General features: G+C 40.4%; 1 protein-coding gene across 4 annotated transcripts in view; it reads right to left on the bottom strand.

Annotated features, from left to right (window-relative positions):
* Positions 1-24602, bottom strand: part of LOC123993526 (transmembrane anterior posterior transformation protein 1 homolog) — a 32585-nt gene extending 7983 nt beyond the window's left edge. The window contains exons 1-13 of one of the 4 annotated variants that reach the window (XM_046295760.1): positions 24368-24602; positions 17056-17186; positions 12392-12510; positions 11831-11863; positions 6984-7146; positions 6509-6644; positions 6136-6233; positions 5970-6039; positions 5238-5318; positions 4240-4349; positions 3140-3199; positions 2954-3022; positions 2608-2684 (exon numbers count right to left, since the gene is read on the bottom strand). In XM_046295760.1, the coding sequence (XP_046151716.1) occupies positions 2608-2684; positions 2954-3022; positions 3140-3199; positions 4240-4349; positions 5238-5318; positions 5970-6039; positions 6136-6233; positions 6509-6644; positions 6984-7146; positions 11831-11863; positions 12392-12510; positions 17056-17186; positions 24368-24560 (1340 nt within the window). In that variant the 5' untranslated portion in view covers positions 24561-24602. Of the gene's footprint in view, positions 1-2607; positions 2685-2953; positions 3023-3139; positions 3200-4239; positions 4350-5237; positions 5319-5969; positions 6040-6135; positions 6234-6508; positions 6645-6983; positions 7147-11830; positions 11864-12391; positions 12511-13326; positions 13464-16416; positions 16746-17055; positions 17187-24367 lie in introns of those variants that run through there. The other 3 variants (XM_046295761.1, XM_046295764.1, XM_046295762.1) reach the window with 3 other exon arrangements.
* Positions 24603-25203: the final 601 nt, after the last annotated feature.

Below are 25203 nucleotides of genomic sequence, written 5' to 3'. Positions count from 1 at the left end.
CCTACAAAGGGAAAAGAGGATCAGTAATGATATTCACCATCCTACACAGGGAAAAGAGGATCAGTAATGATATTCACCATCCTACACAGGGAAAAGAGGATCAGTAATGATATTCACCATCCTACAAAGGGAAAAGAGGGTTAGTAATGATATTCACCATTCTACAAAGGGAAAAGAGGGTTAGTAATGATATTCACCATTCTACAAAGGGAAAAGAGGGTTAGTAATGATATTCACCATTCTACAAAGGGAAAAGAGGGTTAGTAATGATATTCACCATTCTACAAAGGGAAAAGAGGGTTAGTAATGATATTCACCATTCTACACAGGGAAAAGAGGGTTAGTAATGATATTCACCATTCTACAAAGGGAAAAGAGGGTTAGTAATGATATTCACCATTCTACAAAGGGAAAAGAGGGTTAGTAATGATATTCACCATTCTACACAGGGAAAAGAGGGTTAGTAATGATATTCACCATTCTACACAGGGAAAAGAGGGTTAGTAATGATATTCACCATTCTACAAAGGGAAAAGAGGGTTAGTAATGATATTCACCATTCTACACAGGGAAAAGAGGGTTAGTAATGATATTCACCATTCTACAAAGGGAAAAGAGGGTTAGTAATGATATTCACCATTCTACAAAGGGAAAAGAGGGTTAGTAATGATATTCACCATTCTACAAAGGGAAAAGAGGGTTAGTAATGATATTCACCATTCTACACAGGGAAAAGAGGGTTAGTAATGATATTCACCATTCTACAAAGGGAAAAGAGGGTTAGTAATGATATTCACCATTCTACAAAGGGAAAAGAGGGTTAGTAATGATATTCACCATTCTACAAAGGGAAAAGAGGGTTAGTAATGATATTCACCATCCTACACAGGGAAAAGAGGATCAGTAATGATATTCACCATTCTACAAAGGGAAAAGAGGGTTAGTAATGATATTCACCATTCTACAAAGGGAAAAGAGGGTTAGTAATGATATTCACCATTCTACAAAGGGAAAAGAGGGTTAGTAATGATATTCACCATTCTACAAAGGGAAAAGAGGGTTAGTAATGATATTCACCATTCTACAAAGGGAAAAGAGGGTTAGTAATGATATTCACCATTCTACAAAGGGAAAAGAGGGTTAGTAATGATATTCACCATTCTACAAAGGGAAAAGAGGGTTAGTAATGATATTCACCATTCTACAAAGGGAAAAGAGGGTTAGTAATGATATTCACCATTCTACAAAGGGAAAAGAGGGTTAGTAATGATATTCACCACTCTATAGAGGGAAAAGACGATTAGTAATGCTATCCAAGGTGAAGGGGACTATTTGTCATTTGCTCACAAGAGCAAAATACTATAATCATTGAGTGTTTTCATTGTGGACAGGTCTAGATTTGATTGTATACTTAAAAACAGATAAGGTATACTGGTATGGTCTTTTTGGCACATATTTGATATTCAATAAAAAATTGCCAATTCAAAAGGTTAGCTCAAAATCTCACCGTATTAAGGAATAGCAACATTACCCACAAAGTATCCATACTACCCACACTGAGTATGAAGGGCTTTTACTGTGGGAAATTAATGTTAGGCACCCCAAAAATAAACGAATACAAAGTAATAGGTTTTATAACGCTCAGTACATGGACAAAAAAGGTCATCATTAACCAACAGCTTTAGGACACACTAGGCTTCTGCATATCTGAAGCCTATGATGCATTTGAAATCCGATGGAGAGAGACAGCAACATCTATGTCTGTGGACCAAACGCCCTCAGAGGGTTTTTGCTGGGCTCGTGCTAGCCGTACTGTGGTCTTTGCACAGACACCAGCGTCCGTAGGGGACACAGCTATTTTTAAAACGGACGGGGGGGGGGGCACTGGCGATGACAATGTTGTATTCCACCTCAGGATAACTGTTCAGTGGTCTATACCCCAGGGATGCAAACTGTTGAGGGTCCAAAAAGGTGACACTTTTACAAAAAAAATCCCTGTTAGGGGTTAATGTAGGTTTTAACTAATTAAACAACAAAAGAACATGATCTACATAATCAGTCTCGGGGTGTGAAAAATAAAAAGTGGGTAATGTGAAACTAACTCACAGCTAAAAAATGTAAGGAAAGCAATCCAATGTTATTTGTTGCCTAGACTTTACTTTAAATGAGCCTTGGACACAGCCAGTATTGCTCCAAATGCGCATCACTGTTCTCTTACAGCCAGTAGTGATCTAAAGCCACCACCTCCCAAACCTTTCTCAACGGATCTACACGATTCACCTAGGTCACCTATTTTGGATTCAAAACGGCCAATTTCGCCGAAAGGTGACTAGTTTACATCCCTGATACCCATCCCTGATATCCCTATCAAAGCCAAGCAGAAGGCTCATGCTAACGTAACTCAATAGGATCAGACTGGCACGAACATCCACGTAGAAAATACACATTGCATAAAGTGTGACTACCATGCTACCTGTATTGCATGACTGACACGGCAAGTTAGTCTAGGAAAAGTGTTAAGTGAGTACATTTACATGATGGAAGAGGTGCTATGCAAATGAAAATCATAATATATGACAAAGAATAAGAACTTGATTTGAGTCTTACCCCAAGTAGAAGAGCAACAGACAGGAGTAGGACAGGGCTCCCTGTACATTCACTGAACTCATCACCACACGGATTAGCTGTCAATTACAATAGAAAAGAAAATCTTCAGTAGAAACATTGTTGCATGTGACAGTGGTAAGGAAGTAGTCAATTTGATACAATAAAATGGAGTTCTAAATCAACTACACTGTCCTGAAACGAATAAACAATTTCATACAATAAGGAACTATACCTTGATTCATAGCAATAAAACAAAGCATATAATTAGTGCTGGCTGCACACTGTCCATCAACATACCCCTAATATTGTAACACTGCACTGGACTGTTGTACAAAGCTGATCTTACCAGGACGGCAAGAGGAAGAGGAATGAAGCCCATTCTTCTGGCTACAGAGTCGCTGTAGTCTGTGCAGGCCTGCCCATTGACAAAAAAAGACTCAATTACACCAGTGAACAAAACCCATTGATTAAAACAGCAGGGATAATGTAACTGGATGCCTAATCACTGTGTTCAAGAGATGCTACTACGTACATTTTTCTGCCGACTGCTGACGAGATCGAAGGCCAGGCTGGCTCTGTATTCACTGTATACCTGTGGAAGAAAACAGCCACGTCATTAACACAAACTATAACTATAAGGGTGTGTCTATTATTATACTGTATCGCTCTGGTTATGTTGTTTGATATGAAACCTGTACCCATCTGCTATGGCTCTGAGAAACAAATTGATAACACTAGACTACAAGTAACCGACTGGATTTGAAGATCGTGTTAGCTGGCAGAAATTAAGCCTAGGTCATTTTCAGGTCTCAGGGAAGGTTCCTTATCACGTGAGAATGGTTCCCTAGAACCACTGCCATTACACTCCTCCCCCCTATGACCAACTCCTCGCAGAGTAACGGGACCAATGCATCCGACTGGATTCGAACCCAGGTCTCCTGATCACCACAGGACTGTGTTAGCCCTTTGAGCTTCAGGTCTTAGGCAAGGTTTCTCACCACACAAGAGCTGGGAATGGGTCACGATTGACGGTGGGATATGGAGCAGCTATAATCCAGTTGATGAGGATGAGGATGTGGCTGGCGTTTGGTGTGCTAGCTCTGTCGGCCTACTGGGGCATAATGTGACGTGTTGTGATTTAGAAAGAGGGCAGAGGAGGGGAGAAGACCACGGCACGCCAAAGAGGTTGAGGCACACAGCAGAGAGTGAGGACGACTGGCTAAACAGTGCCACGCTATTTTTGCTGCCTAAGCCACCGTGAAATCCAAAAAAGGGCCAACCAACTAATCCTTCAGACTTGAACAGAGCAGACCCTCTCCAGTGAACATCCGTACAATTCACAGTCACACACCCATGTGTGTTTTCCACAGGGTTGAGGTCAATTATGTTAAAATGTAATCAATTTATTCAGTAGATTAATTAAATTCTCATTGAAGTTTTTTTTTTTAAGCGCCATTTATTCCTAATGGAGATTGTTGTTGTGAATGGGGAGTTTCAAATCCACTTCCTAGATTGACCTCAAAATACACTGTTCCCTCTTGGTGTGCAACCGCGAACTGTATTCATTGTTTTCAGTTCATTGAACTCCCACTCATCAAATCATTAACGGTCATCTCTGTGATCCGTCCTTACATCTGCCGTGATCTCGTTGAACTTGGTGATGAAGGCGTGTTTGATGATGTCCACTGCGATCTCTGAGGCGATCACCATGACGACGTCAGGTAACAATACCCAGAGATGATCTGGAAACACACAGAAACAAGACAACCGACTTGTGAAGTGAAACTAAATCTCTGGGTGGATAAGAACATAGAGCTGAATTCTAAATGTACACTATTCCTTCATTACCTTACTGAATGTCTGGTCTTTCTTTTTAACTGACTCAATTGTACATTTCATGATTTCTTGGTTTAGTACAAATACGTTCCATCACAGGAAGAAAAAGTATTTGACTTTGACTTGAACACAAGACACAGTACAATCTTCATCACACTCACATCTGGGTCTGCAAGTCTGCCCAAATGTTTTTGGATGAGGTCTAGGTCATACCATAAGGTCAGACCCGATCAGTGTACGACATTAGCATCATGACCACTGCTGACATTGTGAGGCTCTGGCTGTCGAGGGGGAATGACAGGGCCAGCTGACTGGATTAAGAGAGTGGTCAGAAAGTGCAGCCGAACTCTCATCATCATCACAATGACTTATCCACTAGGGAGTGGATGAAACGCTTTTAAAAAGGGTACCAGGATTCAGGGTGATTGATGGTAGCAGTAACCGAGTGTTACAGAAATCATTTCTTAGTTCAATACAGACTGTAGCCTACAACATTGATGAAAAATGCACCTGTTCCTATAAACATAATAAAATGTATCCAAGCATTATTGTTGCATGTTTATCTGGTTTTGAGTGGATGGGATACAGCTTTTTGTCAGACTTGACTTTTCATAGCAGGTTAAGAGAACTTACACAGAATTAACATAACAGGTTAAGAGAATTAGGTTAAGGTTAGGAAAAGGGTTAGGGTTAGCTAAAATGTAAAAAATGTATAAAAATACATTTTAATTTGACAAAAGCTGTATTCCTCCTAGACATGACCCGTATAGCTGTAATGTGTGTGAAATGGTTACCTGGGTTCCATGAGAACTGCTCCATGTTCCTGAGGCAGACGATGAGCAGGAGCACATAGTTGGTGAACCGTTCCTTGATATCTAAAATTAATTTTAATAAAAATAACAAAATGGCATATTGGTTACTACTTATTACTTAGAATCATGTACCAGCATAACAACAGTGAATATGGACTATCAACAAATAAGGTATGCATTTTCAAATGTACTTTCAAAGTTACATATAATTTGGCATAAATATCATATATTAAATCGGAAATCATGTGTGGTCTGGAACCAAGTGTAACTTGCTAAATTGACAGATCTTTAAAGGTGTGAGCAAATTGCAAGAGGGGGAAATGATTCAAGCTTATTTTCAGGTCCTTTCATTCGTGCAGAATGACAGCGACAAAGACGAAAACATGCAGCCAGCAGGCACATAGAGACAGAGTTCAAAAAGCATTAAATCCATAGCGCATCTCTTCTGGGTTATCAAAGCTGAATGAACAGCTCTGATTGCTGCTTCAAAATGTTAAAAGAGAGGAGGAAGAACGGTGAGGAGGAGGTTTAACACTTCGCTTGCCACTGAGTTTTACCCTACAGTATAGAAAGGCTCAGAGCACCGTAACAGACTCAGAGCACTGTAAAAATTGGGTGTTTTGAACCAGAGAACTAGCTAAGTGTTAAAGATACTGTCCATAGCACACTTAAATGTTTAGTATAATGCATATGACATGTGTTACAGTAACTCACCACTGTTGGACATCTGAAAGAGGTTGTTCTTCTCAAACTTCTTGAACACACTTCCTTTGATCTCTACAAACTGTTCATGCAGAAAATAGAGGAAAAGGTATTTTAGTGCACTCTACATGTTAGCATTACATTCTGTGTGTGTGTACATGAGTGTGCGTGTACTCACGTTGTTGGACATCATGATGGTCAGAAGGGACTTATTGTGAGAGTTGAAAGCCACGTTGAGTGTTGACGCCTGGACCATGATGAGGATGGCATGCAGGACTGAGACAGAGGCTCAGGAAAACACTGAACATGGTGGCAAGAGCATCAGCTGCAGTAAGGGGTGTGTGTGTGTGCTCACATTGTTAAAGAAAAGGAGAGCCGCACACTCTAGGGGCTCAGATTGTTGACATATCATTGATAGTGGACACCTTTTCCAATGACAAAATAACACTAACTGAAAAGTGATACATGCGTGAGGGTAGAAGTTGAGAGATCACACATTCCTACAGCAGAGTACTTCCTGTGTATACTTCCTAGTTCTCCATTAAGGATACAGACGTAGAACACAGCCATGATGAAATGGGGGATGACCCCTATGCTGTCTCTCTTCCTCTCTTTGGGCTCCGTGGCCGTCCAGTAGAGAGCATCAAGGATGTCTTGGCCAAATGATGAGAACAGCCTGTCGGCAACCTAAAGAGGGTAGGTAAGTAGTTAAGTCAAGTTCAGCATGGGTTAATGAACAGACATTATTGGTGGTAGACTATGACAGATTACAGCCATGACACTTCTCTAGGCCTTAGTACAGTTCATATCAGCCTAACAACTCAAACTAGAACCATGTTTAATAAGAAGACATCACCTGCTCCATTTCAGACTAAATAGGGTATCCGAGGCCCAAATCAAATACTTCGGCCAATACGAATCCCTTAAACTACTCTCTGGCCATACATGACTGGATCAGTGAGAGCTATATAGTGGAAGCATATTAGATCAGATTAGTACAAGAGCTCTAAATCCAACCCATTGTACCTCCAGCATGTTATAGATGATGTAGAGTTTGATGACGGACTGTCCCCGGATCAGGTGGTACATCATGCTGTAGTCCACGTAGTGCATCATAGAGTAGCACAGCACCATTATCAGTCCCTTCAAGATGTCACACACCTGGGCCGGCTGCAGCAGGAGCGAGCCACTGGCAGAACACACACATTACACATAAAGCCTAATCATACACACACACACACAAACACACATTAATATGACTAGGCTCTATGTATGCATGCTCATGTATACACACACACACACACACACACACACACCTAATTTATCGTAAGCTTACTGTTAGTGGTCACACCGGTGTGCAATATGACATGGGGGGGAATCTCAATTGCATGCTCTTCTCAAAATCCATTGGAGTAGAAGGTCAGATGGGAAAGACCTTTGGCTTTCTCATCCAATGGGTTTTGAGGAGTTGAGGAGAGAAGATATGAGGAGTATGTAATTGAGATTCTCCCACAGTGAACCTTGGGATGTTGGTTGACTGACAGCTTCATGCACTATTAGGCTATAGAAAGTCAGTGTGTCATGTGTGAGTTAAAGTGGTTTAATAACCCCAGAAGAATGACTGTCCAGTTATTTTAAATATCAATGACAATTTTTATTAAGCAGCATTAACAATATGAATATGAAACTTGTGTGTACTCCGGTTGATCAAGGTAGGATCTAACATTCATCACATAAGTAGATGGTTGGGGCGGGGGGGGGGGGGGGGGGGCGAAGAATGAAGTAGCTCACCAAATCTGTCACATGAACACATGCACATTTTAATATTATTCATATAGCCTGCCTTTTTAATGTATGTTACACCCATAATGAGTAGGCTAAATGAAAGGTAATGGCAGGCAGAATGAGGGCATGTTAGGGGCTTGAGTCTCTGTTAGGAAGTAGATCAAGACGTAGCTGGTGAAAGGCTACTAAATAGACTGATCTACTGTATGTCTAAGCTAATAACTACAGTATACTACTAGTACCCACCACTCAACTACACATTATTCAAACTAGGGGCAGTATTCAAAACGATTGCAGGTGGTGGATTTCTGAATAGTGTTTTCAAAAGTGTGTTTGTTTTGTACAGCAGCCTGTCCCTAATGGAAGGAGTTGACAATGGGATATGCAGAAATCCACTACCGGCAATAGACTGAATAATGGCATAAGACCCCACGAATGAGACTATCCATCACCACCCTCACCTTAGGGAACTTAAAGAAGTTCCCAAAAAAGCATAATTTCAAGGGATTGGAAGAAGAAGAAAATGCACATTTTATAAGATCCATCAATACTTGCGTTAAGACTTGGAATAAGTTAAGGAAACTGTTATAGAATGGCTAAAGCATCACAAGGAGAACGGTAGGGGAGGTGCAAAACAGCTCAATATCTCAGGCCATCTGTCAGGAGGTTATTTTGGGAGGGTGGCAGTGACGCTGGGATGAGACAGAGGAGCTCGAGTTTAGGAAGTGCAAATTAGAATCCTTAATCAAGTGTCTCTTCCACTTCCCAAATAGTGCGCAGGGAGGTATGAAAGGACAGAGTTGATCATCATAAAGATTATGGCAAGATGGACTTAAGATCATTGTTGATAAATATTGGGGGCCAGGAAGATTTACTCTCACTTAATCATCTAGACCAGGGTTTCCCTAACTCTGTCCTGGGGCCCCTGCTGGGTGCACATTTTCAGTTTTGCCCTAGCACTACATAGCTGGTTCAAATAAGCAATTCATCATCAAGCTGTGTAGTTCTAGGGCGAAAAACTAAACATGCACCGGGGGACCCCAGGACCGAATGTGGGAAACCCTGCTATAGATGACTGAATAAGTGAAAGCAAATCTAATATAGATCAGCCTCAAGGAGAGATATAATATATTCTATGCCAACTCATACAGGGGTATGAACAAGATGAATTCACTGCTTGTGCTCTATCACCATCTACTGGCAGGACTCAGACATAGACCTCAACCACATTCTATTGGATCTTTGCTGAGGAGTGGCCAGTGAGTGACCCATAACATCACAATGCTGAAGCTGCTCAAGTAAAATGTGTACTCTCTGTCCTGCCAGTGTATGCCAGGGTATGCCAGGCCCTGTGCCACCCCGCCCCCACCAGCCAGCACCATGAATCTGATAGCCCGAGCTGACTGACTGCAGCTCAGGCCAACAACCGGTGTGTGTGTGTGAGTGTGTGTAAAGGTCAGTCATGCTTTGCTGCCATGCAGACAGACAAAGGGCATGCAGCATCATCAAACGGATCCCTCAAAGGCTACAGCCATCAGCGGTGAGCTGTACTGTGTGAGAGGAGCAGAATTCTGGACAAAGTCCTGGTATGCTGTTATTGGCATACAAAATGTGGTTGTTCTCGGAGGTGTGAAAACTAAAAAAAACTTCTCTTGGGGCAACACAAATTTGAAATCTTCAGTGTGTCGACACAGTTGTTCCTCAGTTACGGCAATATTATCTTTGGACTACTACTGAAATTACAATACATTACCTTTGGCCTACTACGACTTACAAAAAAATGACAGGGAAACGGCCAAGCCACCAAAAACGACACTCAAAGATCCATAGGAGTGGACTTGGGAAACAACCTATGCAATTTCATAGGCATTTTCTGTATGGGGTGAATCAGGTTCATTTGTTCCGATGTTTTCAAGCTAAGGCTTTATAAACCATGAAGGAGTTCAACGACATCCGATCCTCAACTCTGGAAGCTTATTTGAGATGTGGTCAATAATTATCACATGTTTTCCAAGAAAATACTTCAATAAAGCTAGCAGTCAGTCACAGTGCCTGATTACAACCTCTGTGTTCATGTGGGGATGGAGAAAGTGAGGGTGCTGTAACAAGGTTGTATCACCCATCCACTACCCCCCCCCCCTCTCCATTCTCAAATCAGCCCTTCAGTTAGGCCTACATAATATTCTGCATACCGTACATACTTTGGATATAAATCTTTCACACAGGAGTCCTCAACCAAACAAGGAGAACTTCACATTGTTGGTGTGTTGTAATTTGATGTTGAGCATTTCAACAAGGCAGGAGCTTTGTTAGGCCTATACCCTGGAAATCAGTTTGATGGGTCAATCTTGTTGAAGAAACTATGTCCACTATGTACAGGGCCTATAGACAGTCTACATTCCCTTCAAATTTTTTCACATTTTGTTGCGTTACAAAGTGGGATTGAAATATATTGAATTGCCATTTTTGTCATCGATCTACACACAAAACTCCATAATGTCAAAGTGAAAGGAAAGTCCTACACATTTTTACAAAGTAATACAAATTCAATAACTAAAATATAGTCGTTGCATAAGTATTCACCCCTTTGTTTAAACAAGCCTAAATGAGTTCACAAGTCAAATGTGGCTTAACAAATCACAAGTTATTTGGACTCTGAAATAATAGGGGTTGACATAATTTTTGAATGACTAACCCTTCCTCTGTCCCCCATGCATACAACGTCTGTAAGGTCCCTCAGTCAAGTACTGAATATCAAGCACAGATTCAACTACAAAAGACAAGGGAGCTTTTTAAAAGCATCATAAAGAATGGCAATGATTGGTGGATGGGTAACAATAGCAAATCAGACATTGAATATAAAGGCATCTTTAAACATGGTCAAGATAATATTTATGCTGTGGATGATGTATTAAACCAACTGGACACATCAAAGATGCAGTCGTCCTTCTGAACTGAGCTGCAAGGCAGGAAGGAAACCGCTCAGGGATGTTACCAAGAGCTCATTGATGATCTTTGAAACATCTCTGGACGGATTGATGGACTCCACAATAACGACCTTAATGAGAGTGAAATGAATAATACAAATATACAAAATATTCCAATATGCAACAAGGCACTAAATTAATATTGCAAAAAACATGTCAAAGGAATACACTTTTTGGCCTAATTGCAAAGCCTTATGTTTGGAGCAAATCCAACACATCACTGAGTAATGTATCCTTATTGTCATGAATGGTGGTGGATGCATCATGGTATGAGTATGCGTGACATTGCAAAGACTGAGGAGTTTTTCAGGATGGAAAGAAACAGAAAAGAGCTAAGCACAGGCAAAATACTACAGGAAAACCTGCTTCAGTCTGCTTTACACCAGACACTGGGAGAGGAATTCCCCTTTCAGCGGGATAATAACCTACAACACAAAGCCAAATCTACACTGGAGTTGCTTACCAAGAAGACAATGAATGTTCCTGTGTGGCCAAGTTACAGTTGACTTAAATCTGCATGGCAAGACTTAAATTACTCTCTAGCCATGATCCCCAACACTTTGACAGAGCTTGAAGAATTTTGAAAATAATTAAAAATGGGCAAACAGCTCTTAAGAGACTTACCCAGAAAGACTCACAGCTGTAAATCACTGCCAAAGATGTTTCTAACACGTATTGACTCAGGGAGGTGAATACATATCGAATCAAGATATATTAGTGGTTTATTTTTCATTAGTAAAAAAAATTACAAATAAAAACTTCCACTCTGAAATTACAGTAGTTTGTGTAGATCTTTGACAAAAAAAATGACAATTAAATACATTTCAATCCCACTTTGTAACACTATAAAATGTGAAGAAAACCCAAGGGGGGTGTAGACTTTCTATAGGCCCTGTATCTGGGCCCTTGCAGGGAAATCGTACAATTTAGTATACGTGTTGCCGTATATAGCACAGCCCTGTTTGTGAACACTACTAATAGTGGCTTTTGCATGGAGCATGAAGAATACAGCACAAAGCTGCATATCAGGACAAACAAGATGGAGGTGGTGAAATCATAAATATAAGTGATGAAGCTGTGGCAGGCGTGAGACGAGCATACCTGCTCCGATTGCAGTAGGGGCATACGTTTGCCCTGCAGGGAAAGAAGGCAAGGGAAGAGAGTGATCTTTGTACAGACCAGTCACAGGCAAACTGAGTGAGAACAATACTTACTGTGGATTATAAACCTAGATAACGTACGGATCAGTCTCCAGAAAAGCCGAATCCTAACTAGAGATATGAGCAAATTCCGGTTTTCATGCAAATCTCATTAATATCAAGGTGTGATTTCTGTGAAGTTAGGATTATGCCCCACTTGGGGAACTAGGCCTATTTTGGGGGGAAACTGGGTGAGATAATCCTACACATATTGCCTTAGTAACAATGAATAATTTATGTTATAGATAGATATGGTGGTGGTCATGTAGCACCCTTAATTCAAATGTAATCATGCAGTGTTTTTTCGTCAGTGTCAGACGTGCGTTCACACATCTACAAAACGTTCAGATAGAAATACATTTGGTAGACTAGACATGCATTTCAGATCTATTCACTGCATTTCTATCGCAACCCAGAGAGTGTGTGTGTGTGTGTGTGTGTGTGGGGAGGGGGGGGGGCTCACCGGAGGCCGCAGCATGGCAGGGTGAAGAGGTGTAGCAGGGCCAGCAGCACCCGGAGGGGCAGCAGAGTGAACACATAGAGGAAGGCATCCAGACACAGGAAGAAGCCAAAGATCATCAGCTGGAGGGTAGAACACAACACACACACAGGTAAAACACGGTTGCTCAATCACTCCTACAAATAGAGCAACTGTGTGTGTGTGGGCTGTGTGTGAGTTTAAAAAGCATCAGTGTTTGTTGGTCACTCTATATAGAATGGCACGTTTTCATTTTCACAGGGCAAGCCCTATAGTAGATTTTGAAATAGCATTTTCATGTTTACTGAACTAACTACTATAGTATGCGCACACACACACACACACACACAGGTTAAACATGGCCACTGTGTGTCTACAGTAAGCTTGGCATATTTTAATTTTCACAGGTTATCGGCATGTTCAAAGATGACTTGGGTTGTGCTACTTTGAATGTAGTGTAGAATTTCCTGGTATGAGACAGCAAGATTGAGGTAGACTACAGGCTAAAACACACACACACACACACACACACACACACACACACACACACACACACACACACACACACACACACACACACACACACACACACACACACACATTAGGCTAAGTATTAAGCCATTTGTTTGGCTCCATATTATTCTATGATAATCAAAAAACATTGGTAGAGGTCATACGTCAACACCACACATCAGACTTGACCCACCGGTTCCTCTCAGAGGTTTGTATTTTACAAAAAAAGAGGAATATGCTACAAGAAACAATCCATTTCAATCCAATTTTAACCAAAACATGTTTTCAAAATGTAATGTAACGTTTGAAGAGTTTGAAGAGAAATGAAAATATACACCTAAGATGCTAATTTTGAGGAAGCAAGGTTAAAAGGGCAACAAGCCTGCAAACATGAGCCCCACACATACCTTCTCAAATAGCAAATACCATCTGAGACCAGTCATCTCATGATGAGGGAGGTTATTAAGCACATGCCAGCTTCAGTAAGTCCTGTGTTAGCCTCACAAACAGCAGTAGTGATGGTGTTGCAACACTTCCCGTTTCCCACCAGGAAGTGAGTAGTGGGGGTTGGGTTAAAGAGAGTCATCAGTCACTCTTTCATTGGTCGGTCCCTGACTTCTCTCTTCAGGTATTGTAGCATACTTCAGGCAGAGATTCTAGACCTAGATCTGTTTACACACATTCCTCAGATCTCCAGGGCATGGCATGCTATGGCTAGCCAGTGAGGGATGGAGTGGGGATGTAGATTAAGCTAGGTGATGACTGATCTACACTGATGTTCAGTCTCAGTGTGAAGGTCTGAGGGCGCACTGTTGCCCAAGGGCAAATTCCAAATGAAAAATAGCAATGATGTGAAGGTTGTGGTCCATTTGATTTTTACAGTACCTTCAGAAAGTATTCATACCCCTTGACTTTTAGTTTTTACCCCTCTCCAGTGAACTTCAAACCCACATTCAACCACAAAGACCAGGAAGGTTTTCCAATGCCTCACAAAGAAGGGCAGCTATTGGTAAAAAAAAATGAAAAGCAGACGTTGAATATCCCTTTGAGCATGGGGAAGTTATTACACTTTGGATGGTGTATCAATACGCCAGTAAGTACAAAGATACAGACATCCTTCATAACTGCCGGAGAGGAAGGAAACAGCTCAGGGATCTCACCAGGAGGCCAATGGTGACTTTAAAACAGATACAAAGTTTAATGCCTATGATAGGAAAAAACTAACGATGGATCAACAACATTGTAGTTTACGCCACGATACTAACCTAAATGATAAGAGTGAAAAGAAGGAAGCCTGTACAAAATTTAAAAAAATAAAAACATGCATCCTGTTTGCAACAAGGCACTAAAGTAATGCACTTTTTATCCTGAATACAAAGGGTTATGTTTAGGACAAATCAAATACATGCACCTGTTAAGAAATTAACTGTGAAAACGGTTTGAGTCCTCTAGATTCATGATTAATTGAACAATTGTATGGTTCAATTTAGAACAACAATTCCATTTAGTGACTATCCCTGCCGGCATGTTCCCCATTCAACACACCTCAGGTTGAGCTTACTTCACTGAACTAGTCTCTGCTTGTCCACAGATAGCAATGTTCGAGAAAATGCAGAAGTTTGGCAAAGACATCACTGTCCCAGAAAATCACATTGCATTCTACTACAGCTGTGGCAGTCATGACATTTTGTCAAAAGGTTATTAAAAGGGTCTGAATAGTTATGTGAATTAAGTAACTGTTTTTTATTTGTAATAAATTAGCAAAAATGTCTTAAAACCTGTTTTCACTTTGTCCTTATGGGGTATTGTGTTGAGATAGCAGTTTTTTAAAATGTAATCCATTTTAGAATAAGGCTGTAGAATAACAAAATGTTGAAAAAGTAAAGGGGTCTGAATACTTTCCCGAAGGTACTGCAGGCATAAGCTCTAATATACATATGGATGTTTTGAATTAATCGTCACCTTAGAAAAAGCACTGTCCATTTCCTTGTGTATCTTTGAAACATCCACAACGACCATGTTTTCCACTAAGTTTCAACCGGTTGTTGAACTTCTTTCTTTAAATTGACCTATGAGGCGAATTTTAAAAGCATGACACTGTTTTGACGATAAGTGTTTGATGTGATTTTCGATTGCATCAAAATGGTTAGAGAGACAACAGAGCGCTGAGTACCAGGCCATTAGGACGTGGGGGTCGTTACCAAGTTGGGTACTGAACGCATGTCTAGAGTGCATAAGAGGAGATTACCATGACTCGATGGTCAAGTGGAATTGGTCTCCGGTCATGACTCATGACTGCCGGTAATACAGTCACCGCAACAGCCCTAGGTTCAAAGAATTGCTGAACAGTGAACCATCATATTTCTGTATAAAAGATCTAATAATTAAGGAGAAGGATTGCTGTTTTGAATTTGGTCAAGTTAGTGTAGTAGAGGAGTAATATTGTTATCCATCATTGATAAGCCACCAGGTACAGACAACCTTGAAGGGAAACGGTTGAGAATGCCACCCCTATTTGCTATATCTTTAACCAAAGCCTAAAGGAGTGTGTGTGTCCACAGGCATGGAAGGAAGCTAAAGTCATTCCACTGCCTAAAAATAGTAAAGCACCCTTTGTTGGTTCTAACAGCTGCCCAATCAATTTGCTGCCTATTCATAGTAAACTGATGGAGAGAATTTTGTTTGACCAAACATAAAGCTATTTTTCAGAGAAGATTTTAACTACTGACTTTCAGCATGCATATAGAGAAAGGCACTCAAATTGTACTGCACTGACTCAGATGACTGATGATTGGTTAAAATATGATAGTTGGAGCTGTATTGTTAAATTTCAGTGCAGCCTTTGATGTTATTGATCATAATTTGTTATTGAAGAAACTCACTTGCAATGGCTTTACATCACCTGCCATAACACGGTTGGAGAGTTATTTATCCAATAGAACCCAGAGAGTGTTCTTCAATGGAAGCTTATCTAACATCAGATACAGTTTATTAAAAAAGTAGTCCCAGAAGAGTAGCTTTCTCAGAGCACACACACACACCTTCCCAATAGTTGGGGGTTTTGAGGAGAGAAATAAAGGCATGGGTAAATGTACCTATTTCTGGTATCAGAATTTAGTGCAGAGGTTTATTATTCCCAGGTGAGTTTACAGAGGTGAATTTATGGGAATCTTTGTAACATATTCCATTGAAAATGTAAACAACACCATCTACTGGTTCTATAGAGACGCTGCATCATGTTATCAATGTAACATGTTACAATGTCCATTGAAACGCACAACGACTATACCACTTCGCTAAGAATGATGTGAATAATCAACTCAATAAACGTTGGTTAGTTAGTTAATATACTGCCCGACAAGTTCGATGTATTAGTATCCAACTAACGTTAGTTAACTAGTGATCATACCGGTAACTTACTGCTGGAATGCTATGCGATTCGTAAGGATAGCGTAGCTAACAAATTGTTAGCCAACATAACGTGTAAAGCAACTTACTTGAAAAGTCATTACTTTATTACATTTTCTTGACATTTGTCATTAATTAGTTCAATGAATTTGTATTCGCTCGTCGGACTTTGGCTGCATATTTTCTGCCATTTTTTCCCCAAATCTGAACATGTGAAGCCACGCCCATTTTCTGAAGAATTGCATTATGGGCCCTAAAAGTATGAAAATAGTGTCCTCTGTGTGTATACTTCGTATTTTGGAAAATTTAGTACGACGTCTGGGAACTTTTGGCATACTACCAATATCCATACCATGACCAGTAAGCATACTATATACTCAATTCACGTCACAAATAGTATGGTGAGTGCGGTTAGTAGGAGTATTCGAACACAACTCATGTCTATGACAGCATACCGAAAAACATTCTGGGCTGCAATAATAGGCAATAGCAATAAATGACAGAGAAAGAACTATATAGGCCTACACACTATTCTCTGTATACCAATGTGTCAACTCTATAAAAAATGTGATATGAATATTAATACAAAATTTGAATATTAATTTCACTGGAAATACCAGGTGCTCCAGAACATTACCAAGGGCAATGCAAAAAAAAACACTGTTGAATTGTCCTTTTTGTGTGGTTATCTGTGTGTGTGGTTCCCAGGAGGCCTCTACTGTACCTACCTTTTCCAGTTCTCTGGGAATGCGCATGCATGTGTACACTCTCTCTCTGCGCTCCGTGTATTTTGCTTCGTTGTGCTCCAGGAAGTAGCCCCGGGTCAGCTCAGCACACAGGAAGCGTGCCAGCGACGGATCTGGAAAAACATTATGACAACACTTAGCGTTCTGTTACCACATGGCTATTGTCCCTCCACAGTCACTGTTCACGCTCCTGGTGATCAACACAATGGCCAAAATACATGGCAGTGTTCTAATTGTGGGAACCTCTGACACAGAAAACAAAATATATCATGAATGAAAATGTGAGGGAAAGGAAATTTCTCTTTTGAAAATGAAAGAAAGACACACCAATCATTGCCTAAATAAGAGAAAGTAGCCTAACCATTCATATAGGACTGGTGGCGACCCATCGTTCAGGGCAGAGCCCCACCTGTTTTGAGCAAAACAATAATTAAATACAAAACAGGGGCTTGCCTGTTTTGCATGTTTTTTTGGCATTAATATGTGCCACATATCAGTTTGCAAAAAATGTAAAAATATGTATATATATATATATATTACACTAACAATCAAAAGTTTGGAGTCACTTAGAAATGTCCTTGTTTTTGAAAGAGAAGCAACTTTGTCCATTAAAATAATATCAAATTGATCAGAAATAGTGTTAATATATTGTTAATGGTGTAAATGACTATTGTAGTTGGATGATTTTTAATGGAATATCTATGAAGGCTATTCCATGTGAGAAATTGCCAAGAAATGTTGTACAATGCTGTGATTTTGGGAAAGAGGTCATCTTAATGGGAGATTTTAACATTTATGAAGTGTTGTAGAAAAACGCTCAAACGGATCACTAATACCTTTGACCTTACACAGCTAGTTAAAGGGCCAACCAGGGTGACTTGTTGCTCTAAAACACAGATTTGGTGTTCAGTAATAAACCAGAGAGTGACTAAATCATTCAATATGGTTACTGGGCTGTCTGATCATAATCTGACACTTATAGCCAGAAAGCTGTCTAAGAGCAGGTTTAACCTCTCTACTGTTAGAAAGCCGGATCAACTCAGAATACCTAAGAGTGAATTAAACTATTTTGAAAAAGCAATTAAGGGAATAAACTGGAATGATCTCTTGTCCTATACAGACGTGGAAGCTGATAGTCAGGTTTTTCTATCCACAATCCAGACTACAATAAATGGCTTCCTAAAGAAAATCAAATCCAAACCTGGCCAAAAGAGCACTCTTCCTTGGCTAAATGGAGAAATCTGGAAATTGATGAAAGAACGAGATTATGCTCTAAAAATAGCCCTAAAATCTAAATTAGAGCATGACAGACGTAGGTTTACCATGTTGAGAAATAAGGTGATAAAAGAAATCAGACAGGCCAAGGCAAACTTTTTTATTAACATAATTGGTGAAGCAAAGGGAAATTCTAAATTGATATGGGAGAATCTAAAAAAGTTAACAGGGAAAGACCATAGTAACACTGCAAAAAGACTAGAAATCATGGTGAATAACAATCTAACACAGGATGCAGTTGAAATAGCAACAGCCTTCAATTCCTACTTTATTGACTGTCAGGTTACTGACACAGAACCCCTCCACTGATTTTTTGGGCTCAGTGCTAGTGAATGACACTCAACCCGTCTTCATCATAAGGGAGGTTTCTGAGTCAAAGGTGAACAAGGTGATTAGCTCACTAAAGAACTCTAAAGCCAAAGATGTGTTTGGGATGGACTCTACCTTTCTTAAAAACTACAAAGAGTCACTCATTGGCCCCATTACTAAGGTCACCAACACATCTATTGGTCTCGGTGTGTTTCCAAGGGTATGGAAGTCGGCCATAATAACAGCCATCTTTAAATCAGGCGACTCTGCTGACGTGAGTAACTACAGGCCCATTAGTATGGTTATCACTGCATTGTCGGAACTAGAAGCACAAGCATTTCGCTACACTCGCATTTAACATCTGCTAACCATGTGTATGTGACAAATAAAATTTGATTTGATTTTATTTGATTTACCTGTGGTGTCAAAGGCTGTTGAAAAGTGTGTAGCAGAACAACTGATTGCCCACCTCAACAACAGCCCCTTCACATTACACTCCATGCAGTTTGGCTTCAGAGCGAAACACTCCACAGAAACGGCCAACTGCTTTCTTCTGGAAAATGTGAAGTCCAAGTTGGACAAAGGGGGTGCTGTTGGGGCTGTGTTTCTGGACCTAAGGAAGGCTTTTGATACTGTTAACCATGAGATTCTCATCACAAAATTGTCCAAGTTCAACTTTTCCCCTGATGCCTTGAGATGGATGAAATCATACCTTGAAGGCAGAACTCAGTATGTCAGAGTGAGCAATGAGCTGTCGCCCACTCGTAGCTATGATGTGGGCGTTTCCCAAGGGTCAATACTGGGGCCCCTCCTGTTCAGCCTGTACATTAATGATCTGCCTTCTGTCTGTACTGGGTCTGAAGTTCAAATGTATGCAGATGATACAGTGATATATGTGCATGCAAAGAGCAAACAACAAGCTGCACAAGAACTCACTACTGTAATGGTCCAGGTTACAAAGTGGCTCAGTGACTCGTGTTTGCATCTCAATGTGAAAAAAACTGTTTGCATGTTCTTCACAAAGAGGGCAACAGATGCTACTGAGCCAGATGTCTATGTGTCAGGGGAGAAGCTCCAGGTGGTATCCGATTTTAAGTACCTTGGCATCATACTTGATTCTAACCTCTCTTTTAAAAAGCATGTGAAAAAGGTCATTCAAATAACCAAATTCAACCTAGCTAATTTCCGATTTATACAAAATTGTTTGACTACAGAGGTTGCAAAACTCTACTTCAATTCTATGATACTCCCCCACTTAACATACTGCTTGACTAGTTGGGCCCAAGCTTGCTGTACAACATTAAAACCTATTCAGTCTGTCTACAAACAGGCTCTCAAAGTGCTTGATAGGAAGCCCAATAGCCATCATCATTGTCACATCCTTAGAAAGCATGAGCTCTTGAGTTGGGAAAATCTTGTGCAATACACCGACGCATGTCTTGTATTCAAGATCCTTAATGGCCTGGCTCCCCCTCCACTCAATATTTTTGTTAAACAGAAAACCCAGACATATGGCAGCAGATCCACAAGGTCTGCCATGAGAGGTGACTGTATAGTTCCCCTAAGGAAAAGCACCTTTAGTAAATCTGCATTCTCTGTGAGAGCTTCCCATGTCTGGAATACACTGCCATCAGACACACATAACTGCACCACATATCACACTTTCACAAAATGCTTGAAGACCTGGCTAAAGGTCAATCAGATTTGTGAACATGGTCCCTAGCTGTGTGTTGCCGCTTTCCATGTTGTCTGTTGTCTGTAGCTTGTGAGGTGTGGAAACACTTTGTTGCTTTTATGAATTTTGTTTTGCTGCTTTTTGTTCTATGTTGCTCTGTCTGTATGCTATGTCTTGCTTGTCCTATGTTGCTATGTCTTGCTTGTTCTATGGTGCTATTGTCTATATTGTAATTGTTTTTAATAACCTGCCCAGGGACTGCGGTTGAAAATGAGCCGGCTGGCTAAAACCGGCACTTTTACTGAAACGTTGATTAATGTGCACTGTCCCTGTAAAAATAAAATAAACTAAACTACTCCCTTCACAGAAAAGTGCAAACTGTCTCTAACCAGAATAGAAAGAGTAGGAGGCCCCAGTGCACAACTGAGCAAAATAACAAGTACATTAGAGTGTCTAGTTTGAGAAACAGACGCCTCACAAGTCCTCAACTGGCAGCTTCATTAAATAGTACCCGCAAAACACCAGTCTCAATGGCAACAATGAAGAGGCGACCCCAAGATGCTGGCCTTCTAGGCAAAGAAGCCTTTAAAAATGATAAACTTGGATTAGCTAACACAACGTGCCACTGGAACACAGGAGTGATGGTTGCTGATAATGGGCCTCTGTACACCTATGTAGATATACCATTTAAAAAATTAAAAACGTTTTTAAAATCAACCATTTCAAGCTACAACAGTCATTTTTTTACAACATTAACAATGTCTACACTGTATTTCTGTTAATGGACAAAAAAAATGCTTTTCTTTCAAAAACAAGGACATTTCTAAGTGACCCCAAACTTTTGAATGGTAGTGTATATCATTGAGTTAATAAATCCACATACAAACATGGTCTCTTTTTTGTTTTCTTGAGTAAGGCAGCTCCAAAAGGCAGGTGTTTCAGCCTAGCTCAGTGCTTTCTGTGGTGGTGGAGTAAGCCAGCAGAAAATACAGAGCGTTGCACCGTGATTGGCTCAGTGTTCTGTCACTCATGGGGACACTACGTCACCGCCAAGTCTAAGGGTAGAGCTAGAAAATTGGGTGCTGCCATAGAGTTACATTGGAAGTGCCCATCCAAGAAGGCTCATGGTCATTTGCCACAGACAAAATTACATCAAATCACAATATATCTACAATAACTTTGATTGGACTGATCATGTCAACATCATACTTTCAACTCTTAGCTAGCAGTCAACATCATGAATCAAGTCAACAATCTACTGGCAAATCCTTTTTAATCCTCGTCTTGAAGAGATGTTATAGATAAAATGTATCAGTGCTCATCGGCCATTGGACATAAACATTACACAACAAGTTGGAAATCGCAAATTCAACAATAAGTGGTTTGGAAAAAATCAGTGACAGTGGCTAACTGCAAGCATTGCAAAGCAAACACTAGCCTGCTATTCAGTGGAGTGGCTGAGAGGTCCCAAATCTGGGATTAAGGGGATCTTTTCCAAGTTTAAAATGAAAACATTCAACATTGGCCTTGCTATGCATGAAGCATGACTTGTCCCGCACTCAAAACAACGTAACTCGGAATTGCAAAAACTTGGCTTCAGTAAGTTCAAGACAACTGGGAAGCTGAGGATAAACGAGCTCCGACTGGGAAAATACGTTTTGAACGGTCATCCAACTCGGAATTGTAAATCCGGCCTCTTTCTAGAGCTACGACCTGAAGATCAATGACGTCGTCATGAGTCGACCTTGTTTTTTTTCTTTTTTTTCTTGGGGGGGGGGGGGGGGTTCTCAAGAGTAACCCAGTTGTTTTGAAAGCACCATAAATTCAGAAAATGGCAGACTTTGATGACAACATTTTCCCACGAAGGACCGCCACACCACCTTCCTGTTCAAGTCAGCACAGCACAACAAGTGGCGTCCAAAGATGTATTGTAAGCTGCTGCATAAATTATGTAATATGACTGGGAGATATGTATACTGTAGCTAAGAAAGTAATACTTAAGTGTATGTTGTGTAGTAAGATGTTAGTAGACCATGTGCCTCACCCTAATAATTTGGTCCATTTACCCTTCTTAATTTCACCTACTGTTCTGACTTGGTGCACATGTAGCCTATAACTTGTTTTGGAGAGTATTGATTGAATATTGTAAGAGGTTTCATTGTCTGCTTATATTCCCCTTTATTTATCTTACAGTTCTGACTTGGTGTACAGGGAGAACACTGTAAGAACAGCCCATGCTTTGAATTTTGCCGCAATACATTTAAAATGTGCTAAACAAATAGTTATATCGACTACGTCCGTCCTAGCTCGCTCATGAATGTCTTAATCAAAATTACAGATTGCCTCTTATCCGCTTGTCGTCCTCTTATGCCATAGTTTGTACATCTCAATTGTCATCAGAAACCACATTTGTTTGAGCAAGTCAGCCATATCAGCTATGTTTTTTTTTTAAAGGCAGTAAATGAGGCTGCTTGAACTGTTTCGCTGGAAGAGACTCCGCTGATGTGCAGGTGTAGCAGTGGTAAGATGTTGGGCCGTTTGTGGGCACTGTTTGTCACCGTTATAGTGCAATTAATGTATTGTTTTGTGTTGTGTGGTGTGGTGGCTTTGCTGGCATGCATCCCACTTTCTTTTTGCTCCACCAAGATTGACATGCTATAATTTCCACTGTAGAGGCAGTCATTGTAAAACTGACTTTCCTAGTTAAATAAAGGTTCAATTAAAAAATAAAAATAAACATAGGACAGGAACCAACTGAATTGGTCATGTCTAGAATGGATGCAGCTTTTCTCAAATTGAAAAGTATAATTTTTTACAAATATTTTAGCTAACCCTAACCTACTACATGAATTTTCCTAACCTACTGTGTAATTTCTCCTAAACCTGCTATGAAAAGTACATCTTGACAATAGCTGTATTCCTTCTAGACAATACCAACTGAATTTGAAGGCCAATTTAACCCTAATGGATTATCTAATACACTTGCTAGATATGACTTTTGGTATGAGGAAAACTTTCTGAGCTACAATGGCAACATCCCACTTATGACGTTTTGGAGTATAGGAACTACGAGTATGCTGTGCTGTTAAATATACACAACAGTAGAATTCATGCAGAATTTAAAACAGTCTCACATGAGTGAGCAGAGACTGTTCTTGTTTGTTGATGTGAAGCAAAGGCACCCGACCCCCTTTTTACATTGACTTGAGGGCGTTACCCGAAATGACCCCATACAGTATGAGAACCTGTCAAACATGATATATTGAATGCAAAGATTATTTCTGTTGGAAATCATTGTCTACATTGACCGGATTCCACAACGTTTTGTAGTAACTCGGCGCCCTACAGTTACAGTATACATTGATGCACGCAAAAAGAAAAGGCAGCAAGCTAACGTTAGCCCAAACATTGACTTTATAGGTAACGTTAGCTAGAGAAACATTAACCCGTGCTAAGCAAAGAACGTAGCTACCTAATGCTAGATAATGTAGTTCACTATCTTGCGGGCTAGTAGGGTCTATTCCGACTTCAGTGACTGTTGCCCCCTCCACGTAGGCTAGCCCAATAATGTACTAAAGGTATTTAGCGTCTATGAATGGGGTAAGTTAACGTAGACGCCTTGGCGCGGTTCGTGACATGCAAGCAAATTACCAGGAATTAAAACGTCGTAAGTATTTAGTCGCTAAATGACAAATATTTGTAATGATCAGTCAGCATAAATGTTTGTCACGGGCTACTAATATAAAGGTGAGAAAGCCTAACTGAAAGCCTCTATTGACAAACAATCTCGCAAATCAGCTTGTTAGCTATGACAACACCACCGTTTGACAGCTAGACATTCCAATGGCGTGCTTTGATTGGTTGTGCATTCTGTGGGGACAGCCCAACGATAACATGTATTTTACCATGCTTTAAATGTGATCGTCAGCTTTATTAATATACAATGCATTATTAATATACATATTAAAGAGGTCAGATAAAATTATAGCTAAACGATACCGCTTTGATCTGCGCAAGAGATCCAGGGAAACCCACCTGAGTTTTCGCGTTCACGTTGCTCCCGTCTGACAGCATTCATATCGTAAAAGCCCAATGTTTCCGCCAATTCTGGAGTTCTAACGATTTTCTCCGACTTTGGTATGTCATCCCATGTCCGTTTCCCCTCCTTCTTGTCCTCATTTTCGGGTTCTTTTTCATCTGACGGCCCGGTCCCCAACAAGTCCGCCATCTTCACAATGCCGCCGCGCTGGTAGCAACATTCAGAGACCAACGCAACGTCATCACTTTCTCACAGAGGGATTGATTCATAAAATATACAAACATATAAATATTTATCAAACAAACATTATCCACACCGATTATAGACCCACAAAATTCACCACATTTATGTACAACGGGTATGTGATTTGTAATATTTTGCTTTATCCAAAATAAGTATCACATAATCATAGGCTTTTGCAAAAAAAATAAGGTGGCAATTTCAATTAAATCTCAATTAATTTAACCGCAATATTCAATCGATGGGAATAATAACATTTTGATGTGACTGTCAAACCAAATAGGAATATTATATTTGGATAATCAATGTTCTTTCAAAACCACAAGATGGCAACAAAGACCCATCCGAATAGTTCACACTTGGGGTGCGTTCGTAAATTCCCTCTGGAGTGGCAGCTCGTGCTCAGTGTGCTCTGGGCGTTTGTAAATTCAGAACATTTCGCTTTTGGAGCGTTCAGAGCGCACTCAGGACGCTCTGGCAGAGGAGTATAGGGTTGATCCGAGCATTCTGACCTCACAACGGTAGTCAAGCACCCAAGCTAACTGGCTAAAGTTAGCCAGCTTGTTAGCTACTTCCAGACATAAATGAAAGA

This window comes from Oncorhynchus gorbuscha, linkage group LG13 (genome assembly GCF_021184085.1).
Source record: "Oncorhynchus gorbuscha isolate QuinsamMale2020 ecotype Even-year linkage group LG13, OgorEven_v1.0, whole genome shotgun sequence".
Taxonomy (NCBI): Eukaryota; Metazoa; Chordata; class Actinopteri; order Salmoniformes; family Salmonidae; genus Oncorhynchus; species Oncorhynchus gorbuscha.
Note: the sequence above shows the minus strand (reverse complement) of the source record. Positions and strands in the feature narration are given on the sequence as shown.